The 15,592-nt window shown below is 36.5% G+C and overlaps 1 protein-coding gene and 1 long non-coding RNA gene across 2 annotated transcripts; one reads left to right on the top strand and one right to left on the bottom strand.

Annotated features, from left to right (window-relative positions):
• Positions 1–334: 334 nt before the first annotated feature.
• On the top strand, positions 335–1,207 carry LOC133744082 (uncharacterized). The gene is made up of 2 exons (XR_009863355.1): positions 335–976; positions 1,051–1,207. It is a non-coding gene; the product is annotated as an uncharacterized LOC133744082 (long non-coding RNA).
• A 10,002-nt stretch (positions 1,208–11,209) lies between these two features.
• LOC133746471 (geranyl diphosphate phosphohydrolase-like) lies at positions 11,210–14,786 on the bottom strand. Its single transcript, XM_062174649.1, has 3 exons — positions 14,505–14,786; positions 13,150–14,343; positions 11,210–11,459 (listed from the first exon to the last, which is right to left on the bottom strand). Exons 1-2 carry the CDS (start codon positions 14,659–14,661, stop codon positions 14,036–14,038), a joined length of 465 nt encoding a protein of 154 aa, XP_062030633.1. The 5' UTR covers positions 14,662–14,786; the 3' UTR covers positions 11,210–11,459; positions 13,150–14,035.
• Between the last annotated feature and the right edge of the window lie 806 nt (positions 14,787–15,592).

Genomic DNA, 15,592 nt, shown 5'->3' on the forward strand with positions numbered 1-15,592 from the left:
TTGTCCACCACCGGTGTTACTTCCCGTACCCTAATTTACCCGTTTACGGTAAACGACACTTACTTTCACTTTTAATCTCGTTTCGATACTTTTGGGGGGCCCTACAAGTTGACTTTCTATTTCGTTCGTTAAATGAGAAAATTTTCTTAACAAAAGTTGTAGAGGACGTTAAACCGAGTTTGTGGACATGCGGCACGCAAGAATCGGAATTCGTATGAATTAGTTACAGTCTATGGAATTTTATTTCTACGTTGAAGTTATCGGAAATTTGCAAAGGGCAAAACTGACTTTTCGCTAAGTCAAGTATATAAAGAAAAAAAGCCCTAGGTTTTCCTTCATTTTTCCCTTTCTCTTCCTCCTCGGCCGCACGGCCTCTCTTCTCTTCTCTCTCTCTTCCTTCCTCATCTCTCTGCTCTCGCCGAAATCGCCACTTCCCGGCCACTACCACACTACACCGCCACCACCATTTGAACCATAACACAAACCCGACCAAGACCCAGTCGTTTCGCCGTCGATCAAGACGTTCCGGTCACCGCACTCGACCTCCAAACCTGCAACGCCACTGTTCCACGACCCTCACCGGTTTCCAGTCATCCCCTTTACCACACCACCATCACCGCTGCACTCAGGGAGCAATGGAGAAGAAAACCCAAAGGTTCCGTCACCCACCGATGCCGGACGAGGCCGTACAAGTCGTCGCCGGAATCTGGGATTTTGCAAGTATCGATTCGTCGTTTCCGGCCACTCGAGCTGCACGACCACCATAGTTGGAATCAGAGCCTCCTCAATCTTCAAAACCCTTTGGTCCCGACCTTTGCTTTGGCCAGAACCGCTGCACGCGCTGCCGCTGCCGTGTGGACCACCGTGGCTCCGCCACCGGATTTCCAGGCCACCTTTATTAGTTTTTGATTATGCGTCCTGAAGTTTTTGGAGAAAGGAATGGACATTGGTTCAGTTTGATGTATAATGAAGGAAGGTAAGAATCAGGAACTCTATTTTGAGATATAAAATTGGTTGAAGATTGTTATTAAATTGTGTTGTTATTGCTAGGAGTTCGAATGGTTGTTGGTGGTGGAGGACTACACTTATTTAGAATTGGCCCTCTGTTTGGAGATGAAGAATTGGTAAGGGACTGGGTTCAGTGACCTTATAATTGCTATAATTGGTTTGGTCAAATTATTGAATTGATGGAGTTATTGGTTTGCAATTAGAATGGTTTCAAATATATTTTCGATGGTGTTATGCTTGTGCAAAGTTAGGAAGTGACGAATTGATTACCATTGTGGAAATGTCTTACTAGAAGTGGTAAGTAGTTTGGCCAAATAATTAAGGTATTGGTGAATATTGAATGGATCGGTTTTGACGAGTTTGGCAAGTAACTGAATGTTGAAATTGATGTTAAGAGGAAATTGTTGTGAGAATGACACATTTTATTTGAGCAAGTTAAATCGATTGTTCGATGAAGATTAATGAAACGAGTTGCCAATTGGAATATTCTAATACTACCAAATCCGGGAATTTCCGTAAGGACAGAATCATTTGGAAATGGTGATCATGAATTTTACATTTAAGGTTTAAAGGCTAAGTAAAAAGGTCGAATGGTTAACCTGAATTATAACTTGAAAATAGTGTTATTGATCAAATTGTAGCGATCTCATGCGGGTTACATTTATGTTAGATTGAATGAGCAAATCAAATCCCATGATCAATTCACAAATACATAAACACACTTCTTATTAATCAATACCTCATGAACCAAAACACAAGATTTATTTACTAACCTTCTTCAGTATTAGGAGCCATTGCAGTAGCACTAAACGAACTTGACAATGAACGCGGATTGATCTTCTCCTCAGCTCTGGACTTAAGCTCCTTTCTATGGGGCAGGACTTTATGCTTTGTTACAGAGAGAGCAGGGACCAACACTTCCTATATATATTGGTTATGATCCTAAGAATCCTCCCATAAAGATGTTTCTTAGCAACCAAGTCACCAACAACTAGAAAACCTAATGCAACACTAAATCGGATTACAATGTAAACTAACTAATGGATTCCTAACCTATGAGCTGATATAAATGTCTCAATAGGTTTCTAGGTATTGTACTTAGCTTACAACTCCTATTAATGAATCAAGTTCTAATCCAATTTGCATTATGCATAATAGATGATGATAGGTCTATTTTAGTTCTAACATTCTCCCACTTGGTCCATCATAGTCTATTCACAAACTGAACCAAAACAATTTCCAGAAATAGCTGAAGTGTGCACTGAGATGTAAGTGTACTTTAAATCCATTCAACTCTGTCAAAATGCAGAACCATTGCAGAATCAAGAAATAGATATGTTCAAATGAGCATACTCGTTCCAGACCACAAAACAACAATTTCTGCACTTCACATGAGTTCAAACTTAATGTGATGCAATCAAATAACATTTTATATCAACCTGCAGTTGTTATTTGACAACAGTCCAACCTAAGTATTTTGAATATCAAAATCACAATGCAAACACAACTTAACACACAGTGGATCAATGTTTGCTTCTTACTGAATATATGCATATATAACAATCCACTTGAACTGAACTGGTAAAATACAACAACCATAAATTTAACCAAAAATGAATAAATAAGGCTGTCAAAACATCAACATCAACTGAAAATACCTCATTTTATTAATTCAAAACATGAAGTACAACGTTTTCTGTTACATAACTCAAAACAGAAAATCAAGAACTGATCAAAAACAAAACTAAACTGAAAAACAATTTCCTCAAAACATTTTGCTCCCACTGAACTTAAGCATCTTCAAAACTTGACAGAATTCCCATATTCCTGGAATGCTCTTTAAAAGCTGCTACTGACAATGCTTTAGTAAATGGATCTGCAAGTTGGTCACCTGTCTTGATTCTAGAAATTTCCACTTCACCATCTTTAACTCTCTTTCTGATACTATAGAATTTCAAATCTATATGTTTAGAATTATTTGACCTTTTGCTATTCTTACTGAAGAACACAGCAGCCTCATTATCACAAAACACCTTCAAACTTCCAGTTACAAGATCACTCAACACTTTAGTCTCCAAAATAAAATTTCTGATCCACAATCCCTCACACACTCCTTCATATATATCACTTCTGCCTGCATGGTGGAAGTAGCTATCAATGATTGTTTCATTGTTTTCCATGCTACTGCACCACCTGCTAGCATATAAACATAGCCACAAGTCGACTTCATAGATGTGGGATAATTCCCAGCAAAATCAGAATCAGTAAAGCTAACTAATTCAAGCTTTTTCACTCGTTTATACACAAGCATATGGTCTTTAGTCCTTTGCAGGTACCTTAGAACCTTCTTACCAGCTGTCCAATGCTCATGTCCAGGATTTGACTGAAACCTGGATAGCATTCCAACTGCAAAAGACAAGTCTGGCCTTGTACAGACTTGTGCATACATCAAACTCCCTACTAGCCTAGCATATGGTATTGTTTCCATTTCAGTTTTCTCAATATCAGTTTTAGGACACTGATTTTTGGTTAGTTTATCTCCCTTAGACATTGGAACTTCACCATTAGCACAGGTTTCCATTCCAAATCTTCTCAGAATTTTTGAAATATAATTCTGTTGAGATAATCCCAACAGTCCCTGCTTTCTATCTCTCTTGATCTCAATTCCCAGCACATATAATGCTTCTCCTAGGTCCTTCATGTCAAAATTACTTGACAAGAAGGCTTTAGTATCTTTAAGCAATTTCACATTACTGCTAGCAAGGAGAATGTCATCTACATACAGGATAAGAAAGATAAAATTATTTCCAACAACTTTAAGATAAACACATTCATCGACAAGATTTTCAGAAAATCCAAAAGATGAAACCACTGAGTCGAATTTCTTATACCACTGCCTACTAGCTTGTTTGAGTCCATAAATAGATTTCTTAAGCTTACAGACCATATTTTCTTTTCCTGGTTCAATGAAACCTTCAGGCTGTGCCATGAAGATCTCTTCCTCCAGCTCTCCATTTAAGAAGGCTGTTTTTACATCCATCTGATGTAATTCCATGTCATAGTGAGCTACTAGAGCCATTATGATTCTAAATGAATCTTTAGTTGAAACAGGTGAGAAAGTTTATGTAAAATCTATCCCTTCCTTCTGTGTGAAACCCTTAGCAACTAGTCTAGCTTTCTGTCTTTCTATGTTTCCACTAGCATCTGTCTTAGTTTTAAAAACCCATTTACAGCCAATCGGTTTTTGATTTTCCTTTGGCTTCACTAGCTCCCAAACTCCATTCTTGTACATAGACTCAAGCTCTGCAATCATAGCCTCAGTCCAAGCGTCAGAATCTCTACTTCGAGTGGCTTGTTTAAAACTAGTTGGATCATTGTCATCTGACAATGCAGACTCAACTTCATTTAGGTATACCTCATAAATATCATCCTCCCCTCCAAACCTTGGTTTCCTCACTCTCTGTGATCTTCTAGGTTGCACAACTTGATTTTGTTGTGGCTCAGGTTGAGGTTGAGGTTCAGGTTGTGGTTGAGGTTCGAGTTGAGGTTCATTTTGAGGTTCAGTTTGAGTCACTTGCTCTTGCTCCTGTCCTAAGTCTAATTCAGCCATTTCAGAATCATGATCATTAGCCTCTAAATTTTCATCTACAACATTTTGACCTTTAACTAGATTTTGACTTTGAGCCAATCCTGAGTTTAATAAATTATTTTGAATGCTTGGCAATACTGCTATATTATCCACAGTTTCTACAATTTCTTCAAAATCCGAGGACAAGTCCTCAAAATTTGTAGTGCAGATACTTTCACCTAAAAATTTAACTTGATGAGTTTCAAAAACTCTGGGTGAATGATGATGTGAATAAAGTTTATAGCCTTTAGACTTTTCACAGTAGCCAATAAAATGACAAGTTACAGACTTTGGATCAAGCTTTCCTAAATTTGGATTATAAATCCTTGCTTCAACTTTACATCCCCAGACATGACAATGGTGTAAACTTGGTTGCCTACCACACCATAATTCAAACGGTGTTTTATCTACAGCTTTGCTTGGGGATCTGTTGCAAATGTAATTTGCAGTTCTTAAAGCTTCTCCCCAAAACATTTTTGGCAATCCAGAAGTACACATCATACTTCTTACCATGTTTAATAGAGTTCTATTTTTCCTTTCAGCTACCCCATTTTGTTGGGGATTATATGGTGTTGTATACTGAGCCTTTATGCCTACACTTTGCAGATATAATGCAAAAGGACCCTTTTGTTGTCATTGCTCAGTATATTTGCCATAAAACTCTCCCCCCCTATCAGACCTCACAACCTTAATTTTCAAGTCCAGTTGATGTTCAACCTCAGTTTTGAAAATTTTAAAAGCCTCAAGTGATTGTGATTTTTTTGACAGTAAGTAGATGTAGCTATACCTGGAAAAATCGACTATAAAAGTAATGAAGTAAATATTTCCACATATTGTCTTGTGTCTAAAAGGTCCACATATATCTGTATGGATTAATTCCAACAATTTCTTACTTATGTTGGCATTTTTCTTTCTTAAGTTTGTCATTTTTCCTTTATAACATTCAATACAGTTCTCAAGATCATCAAAGTCTAATTCTGGAAGTGTTTTATTTTTCACAAATACTTTCAATCTATCTTTTGATATGTGGCCAAGTCTCCTATGCCACAAATATGCAGATTTTTCATTGCGTAGGGTTCTTTTTACACCAGTAATGGTGTTTATGCTTGATGTGTTACTGTTATTTTCAACAAGTAAAGTTTCTTGTTGACCTAATGAACAATTCAATCTAAAATAATCATTCACAATAACACCAGAACCAAAAATAGAATAATCTTTAAGTAAGAAATCAAGAGAATCCTTGAAAATTTTTATTCCATTAGAACCAATGTAAAAATTACATCCACTCTTAACCAAAAGACTAACTGAAAGCAAATTCCTCTTAATTGAGGGAATATAATCAACACTATCTAAAACCAGAAAATTTCCTAATCCCAAATCTAGTCTTAAAGATCCTACTGCCTTGACTGCAACCTTCATTCCATTCCCAACGCAAATGTTAGCTTCATCACTTCTTGGCTTCCTCTTCCTTATGAATCCCTGCAAAGAATTCGTAATATGTAAGGGACTGCCACTATCTAACCAATAAGAATGAGGTTCAATGTTAACAAAATTAACTTCTAAGGAAAAAGTTTCTAAATGATCAAATAAATCAATCTTACCCTTTTTCACAAGCCATGCCTTAAAACCTGTACAGTCCTTCTTCATATGTCCTACTTTCTTGCAAAAGTAGCACTTGAACTTAAATGGCTTGTTGACTTTAGCTGCTGCAGTATTTCCTGATGGCTTAGCTATAGTTTTCTTAGGCTTGAATTTGTTATGTTTCTTTGGCTTTTCAACTAGATTGACTGAGGTTGAGGGCTGCTTCTCTTTCTTCATTCTACTCTCCTCATCCACGCAAATAGCTATCAGCTCATTCAAAGTCCAGTTTTCCTTTTGTGCATTGTAGCTAGTCCTCAGGGTGTTGAACCTAGGTGGCAGGGAATCTAAGGCATTGTGAACAAGTTGGTCATCCTTAACCCCCATATCAAGATCCCTGAGCCTGGCATTTAACTCAGTAAGCTTCAAAATGTGCTGCCTAACTCCTCCACTACCAGTATATTTTAATTCATTCATCTCCTTATTGCTTCAGCCTTAGCCTTATTGCTCTCCTTGAATTTCTCGGCTATAGCATCCATATAATCAACTGCTAAGGCTGGTTCATCTATGCTACCCCTCACAGTATCAGACATGGTGGTCCTCATTACATTCTTAGCCCTATAATTTGCTCTATGCCAATCTCGATAATATTTCTTCTCATCAGGTGAGCTATTGGCATCTATTCCATAGGGTTCTATCAGTAAAACACAAGTCCATGTTTTCATGCATCATGAGATAAAACTCTACACCACTCCTCCAAGCCTTAAAGTTGGATCCAGTAAGCATCTGGATGTTATTCAGGTTCATGTAAGTGATTCCTAGGGAGCAAAACAAAGAAAAATAAGTTTTAGTTTTCAACAGTTCTCAAAACAAGTTTTGTCAAAAGGTGTTATGCATACATGTGTTAATTCTAAAGCAGTTCAAGTAAACACACAAGTAGAAAACAAACCATCTAACTAAACAAAACAATACCAAAAGCAAGTAATGCAATTTTTAGCCCCAATTATGCAGTCAATATCAAGCATCACTTTTATAGCAGAAAACATGATATTCAAAAATTTTCTCAATCGTTATGCCACAAGTAGTGAATTCAATTTATTCTAAAGGCAATCAACATCTTTATGACAGAAGAAAGGTCTCTAGAATCCCAAGCTGAATCCAAAATTATGCATAATGCTGCTTATCAAGTTAAACCATACAATTCACACTTCTTTGGAAGACAATATATGCACAGTTTAAAAGAAAGCACAAATTTCAGGTCCTTTAATAACTCAATGAATTTCAACCGATAGATAGACAATTGCTTTGTGCAACATATCTTCGTAATTCTTTAAATTCTCAGACCATGAAGAAGTTTTGTTCAAAAAATTTCTTTCTTAAAGACAATTTACTGTCAGTCGAAATTTTATTCAATCTGCAATTTTAACACAATAAGCATGTATAGGAAGATTAACTTAATAACATGTCATATCATGCCATCGCAGATCATCAATTATAGAAACTTCACAACATGTAAAACAAATCATATCAAAACATCAAGATATCCAAACATGTTCATTCCGAAAACCATCACATCACAAAAACAAATTTTGAAAATTAAGTTTCATCCGGTCACCATCTACTCTAGCCTAGGTGCACGCCGGGAATGCCTCTATTGTTCTTGCTCATTACGACGATCAAAATATTCCAAATTTTAAAACCCAAAAATTTCCAGAAATCCTGACCTTGTTTATTCTTAATCTGCTGCAAGATTATATCGTGGAAGCATGTATCTTTATCCAAAACAGCAATCAATTAATTCAGCTTCTTAATCCGCAGAATTGGTGTCTTGAATTCCATGGAGGACATAAACGTCCCCTGCGCTTTCAATCCCGGATAGAACCCTAATCCCCAAATCAAATATGACCGTTAGGATACAACAGTCATCTGCAGGGGTTCTGAATGACTGGATCCGGGTCAGCGTTTCTGCGGGTTTGGGCCGAAAGATTTTCTAAAAACTGGCCCATTCGTGGCCTTTTCTTTAGCAAAGTTTTAAAATAAAATTTTATAGGTTTTTGCTGAAATTAAAATTTTGGTTCTTCTAAAAATCGATTAATCAAAATTGATTTATGTTTGTGTAAACCTAATGCTCTGATACCAATTGTTAGACTGAATGAGCAAATCAAATCCCATGATCAATTCACAAATACATAAACACACTTCTTATTAATCAATACCTCATGAACCAAAACACAAGATTTATTTACTAACCTTCTTTAGTATTAGGAGTCATTGCAGTAGCACTAAACGAACTTGACAATGAACGCGGATTGATCTTCTCCTCTGCTCTGGACTTAAGCTCCTTTCTATGGGGCAGGACTTTATGCTTTGTTACAGAGAGAGCAGGGACCAACACTTCCTATATATATTGGTTATGATCCTAAGAATCCTCCCATAAAGATGTTTCTTAGCAACCAAGTCACCAACAACTAGAAAACCTAATGCAACACTAAATCGGATTACAATGTAAACCAACTAATGGATTCCTAACCTATGAGCTGATATAAATGTCTCAATAGGTTTCTAGGCATTGTACTTAGCTTACAACTCCTATTAATGAATCAAGTTCTAATCCAATTTGCATTCTACATAATAGATGATGATAGGTCCATTTTAGTTCTAACAATTTAGGCTTTAGCATTAGAGCAAGGATATCTTCATCTTGAGTTTCAGTCGGATGCTCAGGCTGTCATTAACGTTATTCAAGACAAAGAGATGAACTTGGCTACCTATGGGCACCTATTGGATGGGATCAAGATGCTAATGGGACGGTTAATAATAAGCTAGATTGCTTGTCTATTCCAAGAGACTGCAAAAAATTGGCAGGATCAGACCAACGGTGAAGCACGGTTTGAGTTATACGTGGTCCGACTCTTTTCCCTCCATGCATGGATTTTTGATCCCTTTCAATAAAATTACAATTCTAAAATAAATATAGTATATCTAACTCTTTGTATTTCACCGTACATGTATTTATCTATTTCAACCTTTAATATGCACTGTAATAAAGAACAAAAAAACTCATAGCGGAATGATTTTGGTCGTGAGTTAAACGTATACATACGACCACTTTAATTTATAGATAGAAGAAAGAAATGCTAGAAAGAAAAGTTAGGTAAGAACAACACTGTAGTCAAGGTAATAACACTTTAACAAACCAGTTTATAAGAAAGGGGTAAGCCAAACCCTACCCCTTCGCAACCAATTTCGCCCTCACTTACTCACTCACCCACACTGAAGTCCACGTCGATCACTCCTGAATGGCAAAAACAAGGAAGCAAAATTACTGATATTAATTTTAAGATGTGTTTTCTCTTATAACAAATATTTTTGTTTTACTCTTACAAATGAGGGAGTTGTGAATGTTGGAGCTCGAAGTTGAATGAGCATTCTACTCAAGCGAGCGCCTTATCATCCCTTCCAACCCTCATTAGATTTCATAACCACGTCTAAACCCCTCTACATCAGCATAACCGTGATTTCTATAATTATGTATAAACCTGTCTATAACATCACCAAGACACCAGCTGTACATTCAAGATGTCCTTGCCCCACATCACCAAGAGACCAGCTGTACATTCAAGATGTCCTTGCACTACTAGAATAATGTCATTAGACATCGCCACTATTAAATCGGTCAGGATTGCACCTGATGTTAAAAAACATGTTAACATCAGTTTGTGAAAAAACCGATTTCTATTGTTATTATGGACATCAATCACCAAGAGAAACGATGAGAAAAGTTTCGTTCGAAAAATTTTAAAAAACGCAGAGGGACTAAGTTTCAAACTTTTAGAACCGCGGGGACCAATTATTTCATTCCCCCCAACACTTGTATTTTTTTCCGCTTTCTCTAAAACTTTCGAACCCTAGCTAATAACGAATCTCACAATTTGACTTCAGCAGCTCATTCACCTTGTCGACATCGTTCTCCAAGCTGACCTGCGTCGAGTGCCCGACCTCCTTCTCCAACCTGACGTGCTCCAAATCCCCGACTTCATTCTCCGACCTAAGCCGACTGGAGCCGCCTCCGACCTGTCTCTCCCTCATTAACCGCCTCCGACCTTATTCAAGATGTCCTTATTGCCCCATATCACCAAGACACCAGCTGTACATTCAAGATGTCCTTGCCCCACTTTAATCTATTGATTTTACAAGAGGAACACAAAGATATAAAGAAACATATGTGGTTCATATTGATCATAAGCTACAGCCACACCAGATCACTACTCATGAAAGCAAAGAAAACGTGAATCACAGTTCCAGCCATTCTGTTACAGTCTCTTCTAGAAACCCATAGCTATTCTGTTATATCTTCTAGAATTATGTAAATGATTCTCTCCTAGTTTTCAGGAATTAAGTTATAGATCTCTGTATATAAATACCATTAGTTGTAACAGATTAGAAGAAGGAATGAAAAAAATATCTCTGAGTTTTTCTCTCTCTTTTACAATTCTCTCTGTTTTTCATCAGTTCAACATTTAACTTTCACTATTTTAGTGATATTGCTAGGCACGAATACCATACCAGTATGTCTTTTTTTTCTTCCAAAACAAACACAATAAGATGACGAGGGTGCTGCCAACCCAAATTGGTGATCCGAGAGCAGGGCGATAGAAGAAGACGACTGTGGCGGTGGGTCGGTGGCTCTTTCAATATTTTTTGATTCGTTTTTTTTTTTTTTTCTTTTCAATTTATTAGAGGGGTAAAATGTGATTAAATTTTTATAAAAATTAATGAAGGTCTAAAAATCAAATTAAGGAGTCTAAATAGAACCAGCCTTTAAGCTAGTAAATACCTCATGTGTCAAAGTTGAAGTTGTATCTGGTCTAAAGCAAACCTCTATTTTGGTACAACCTCAGTGGTATGAAATTACCTTTTAGTCTTTACTAGAAAACCCAGCCGCGCGATGCTGCGGAATTTGTTGTTGCTAACAAATTACAACCATGAAAAACATAACTGAAATTGACTTCATTTTTTATGAAAGTGAGAAATACAGAAAGACAAAGTTGGCTATTCTCAAAAAGCATTGAAGGTTACTGATATATAATGCAGGCTTGGTTCAAAGCACTGTCGAAATTGAACTGAAAGTCATGAATCTTAATGACAGTTAAGTATTCTACTTTTGAAAATTATGAATGTTGTTTGGAGAAGCGCAAACAGCTTATCAGTCTGTGAAGCCTTCTCAACACTCTGAGGATATAATCTGCAAAAGCAATAGGAAAAGCTACATTAACCCAGACATATGCACACAACTAAGTGATAAAAGAAGATGTAAAAAAAGAATGGAGTGTGGTCTACAATGTTCAGAGCAGAAGCTGGGAAAAAGGGATAAATCACTAATGTCATTCAAATAATTCAAAAGGCTCCTGGTCCTTTTTGCATTCAAGCACTTAATGATGTCTTACAGTTTGTTAACTCGAAATCCATCTCCATCAATCTAGGTCTTATAGATATGAGAAGATATAACAATCTAAAGTCTTGTGACAATTTAGTAAGGGCAATGGCAGCTTGTTAAAACTGTTTCCAATTAGATTTTTCTCAAACTAAACATATACAGACTATCAGGATCTGATGTGTCTCCCCAAAATCAGAACATCAATCGTTGAAAATAAATCAGAAAACAACTTACAAAACAAAGCAAACCTAAACATTGCTCAGAATCTAAAAACAATAGACCACACCAAGTCTTTTCCATGCAGTTTATTTCTCAAGTTCAGTATGTTAATAAGTTGCTCTACTTCTTGCATAACATGAGAGACTAAAACCTTTATGCACTGTACAGATTTTGAATATATGTGGGAGAACACACCAAATTCTCGACCGAAATTGAAGAAAAGAGAATCAAAGGAAATAGTTGGAAAAAGGGGAGAAGTGTTGTACATAATAGTCACCCTTTCTCATAAAGCTTTATCAATGTCAAGATTTTTAAATTTAAAATAAGTTCAAACAAAATCTGAGATTGGCAAAACTTGCTGAAATGAAGTAAGCAAGTGTATTTTACTTTTAGAGATAACTAATGAAGATGTTTAATTTTTCAGCCCAGTTGTTGCATGTTTAGGCAGATACTTGAGTAATATTATCAATGGAGTTAGAATATAATGCATAACAGAATGCTTCTTGCACTTAAGTTGTTTCTTAACTTTTCTATATGCATACTAAAGGGAAAATTTAAACAACAGATATGAATGAAATTGAAAACTGGGTTTGTAAGCTGTCTCTTGCTCCAGCAGACATATCCTAGTATGAAATTGAAAAATCATTAAAAAAAAAAAATGCAAAGGAGAACTGTTTAGTAGCGATAATTAGTCATAAAGAAAAGCAAACATCAAAACAACATTGAAGTTGTGACCATTGTTTGGAAGTTTTTATATCAGTAGCAGCAGCTCTTTAGTTTTCATGGGGGATTTAACAAAGTTAACTTTTGTTATTGTGGAAATCTGATCTTGAATTCATTGTTATTAAATGAATACTATGTAAATGAAGTTCTTATTGAGTATTTGAATTTGAATTCATTTCGTCATCAGCAAATTATTGAGACAAAGTTGTTTGCAAATTTGCAGTACTTTAGTTTCTTATTCTTATTCAGATACAAACCATAAATTCGTTACCTGATTTTGATACAGAGCTAATGTTTATGTTCTGCTAATTCACCTTTTTGTTCTAATAAATATGCATACCAAAACCATGATCACTATGAAACCGAAACTTAAATCCAAAGTGTTTTTCATTCAAATCTTCATACAAAAATATATAAAATTCAGAAACAAAAAACCCAATCAAGAGCACAAATTGACACAGCTAATAGAAGCCCAAATCATACCAAAGAAGAAAAAAAAACCCAATCTTAACTTAATAGAACTGAAAAAAACCAACATCAGCGATCAAACACATACCTCTTTTGTTCTCGAAACCTATCTCCTAAACTCGATCAAAAGCTTGGCACACACCTCTTCCGAAACAAACCCAAGCCTAGATCACACAGATAATAAAAATCTTCCTGAAACCTCCCGCCCAATCTCTTCTTCTTTCCTGAAAACTCCCTCTCAAAATCGATGAAAGCTTCGATCCATCCTCCTCTCCTCTCTACTCCAACAGCGCGATCACAATCTCAATCACTTTCTATCCCTTTCTATCGCAACCCCTTCTTTCTTACGGCAACAGCCGTTTTGCCCCCGAGGAACCCAAAACAAACCCAGAATCAGATCCCCCTGCTCCTTTCTAAATTATCTCTCCTTTCATGGTTTCTAAATCTAGATCGATCACTCCTTTTTTCCTTTCAGTCTTTCTCTCTCTATACCAAAACAAAGAGAAAGTCTCAGAAGCAGCAATCGGGGAAAAGGGCATCTTGCAACTGAAATTGAAACAAAAACGAAGGGCAAAGACGCCATTTTACTGTTTAATGAACAGTGAGAGGAATAGTGTTTCGGCTTTAGATGTATGTATAATTTTAGTACTAGGAAAGGAAGGAAGCAAAATGTCTAAATTACCTTTAAATATCTAAAACGAACTGACAAAATTACGTACTTTTTCATATGGACAAACACTTCATCACATTCTCATAAAATATACTCAACTAATTCATTTGAGTAGGCAGGGAGAGGCAGAGATGCACGGAACAAAAAAAAAAAAAATTCACGTTAACATGATTAGTACACAAACTCAATAAATGCTTAATGAAGGTACATGGTACAAATAAATCACACAAAATACTCTTAAAAAGGAAATCAGCTTGCTGGTGCTGATGATGAATCAGCTAGCAGAAAATAACATTACAAATAGCTAGCAGCTGTCTAATGTTGGAAAAGGGTTAAATCCATCCTGCACCACTTTCTCCAAAGGCCAGAAAAGTGGCTTCGGGAGATTGTCCCATTCATACCATCCCCAACCATCACAGAATTCTGGTTCAATATTATGGGGCTCTTGACAAGGATCTGCCAGCACTGCTCTCATGAAAACAGCCACGTACTGCGATGGTTTGGCTTCATCTAGGAACAGGTTATTGGTCACAGTTAGCAACTCTATCTTGTCAATGTCTAAACCAGTTTCTTCCTTCAATTCCCTTACTGCACACTCCTGAAAGCTCTCGCCTGAAACGTTTACAAACAAAATCAATTAGCTCTCGGAAAAAATGTAAGATATGTTATTTGCCCTCTTATAGTTTGTTACTACAGTGCGTGCGTAATATGAAATACAAATTTTGAAGTGCGAACTGACAACTTAGAAGAATGAACAAGAGATAATTAACTACCAAATTCAAGGTGGCCACTGGGGAGTGAAAAGGTGGAATCTCCGAGAGAGGAGCGGCGCCGTCCCAAGAGCACGTTTTGGCCTCTCAATAGGCACACTGCCACCGCCACTTTTATCGACCCCACAGTTTCAGCCACTACTACTGTCTCGTTTCCCATTCTTTTGATCTATGGACTTCTTCTAAGGAAGAAAAATTTGATCGAGCTAGTTTGCAGTTGTGGACATACCCTCATGATCACCTTTAAATAGATAACCGGAACGCCCTTATGTCACACACTCACACTCACTCACAATTCGGATTCTATCTAGCTAGAAGATGATGCTACCTGTGGTCCTGTGGACATTCGGTTGAGATCGAGAGCGGGCGGTCAAGTTTGACTTTCATACAAAAGACTGGTCTAACCGTTGGCATGTCGTTCAATTACTACACATATTATTGCATGCAACGTCGACTTGACGTCATGCAAATTGTTTACCACTTTTTGTTAATCAAAAACTTATTTACGACTTTTTTCTGTTGGAAATTTCAATTATATATATATATATATATATATATATAATATATTACATAAATTAATTGAAGAGGTATGATGGTTGAAAAAAAATTATATATATATATATCTATATATATATATATATATATAATTATAGTGAAAAGATAAGATAAAATTATGAAGAGGTACATACACTTATATTGAATAATTATGTTTATATTGAAAATGTGCATTTGGCACCTCTTGATCTCTATATAAAGAGCAGTACATGCCACCAGTTTCATTTATCAAATCATTCTGCAATTGACTTCTCTCTTCTCCCTCTGCTTCTCTTATAACTATACAATTTCCTTCTAGTAGTTTCTAAGGGAATTATTCGATTTTGGTAATCGCAGATTCCAAACTTTGTTATATCCTGGAAGTGATTTTCCGAGAACCCTTTAGGCTTTAGCAAAGTCATTGAGTGGGGGCAAATTAGGGGTGGGCATTTTGTACTGAAAATGCGGTTACCGACCCGAACCGCACCGAAAACACGGTTCGACAACCACACCGAACTAAAACGGTGTTGTTTTATGATCACACCGCACCGAACCGT

Source organism: Rosa rugosa, chromosome 4 (genome assembly GCF_958449725.1).
Source record: "Rosa rugosa chromosome 4, drRosRugo1.1, whole genome shotgun sequence".
Classification (NCBI taxonomy): domain Eukaryota; kingdom Viridiplantae; phylum Streptophyta; class Magnoliopsida; order Rosales; family Rosaceae; genus Rosa; species Rosa rugosa.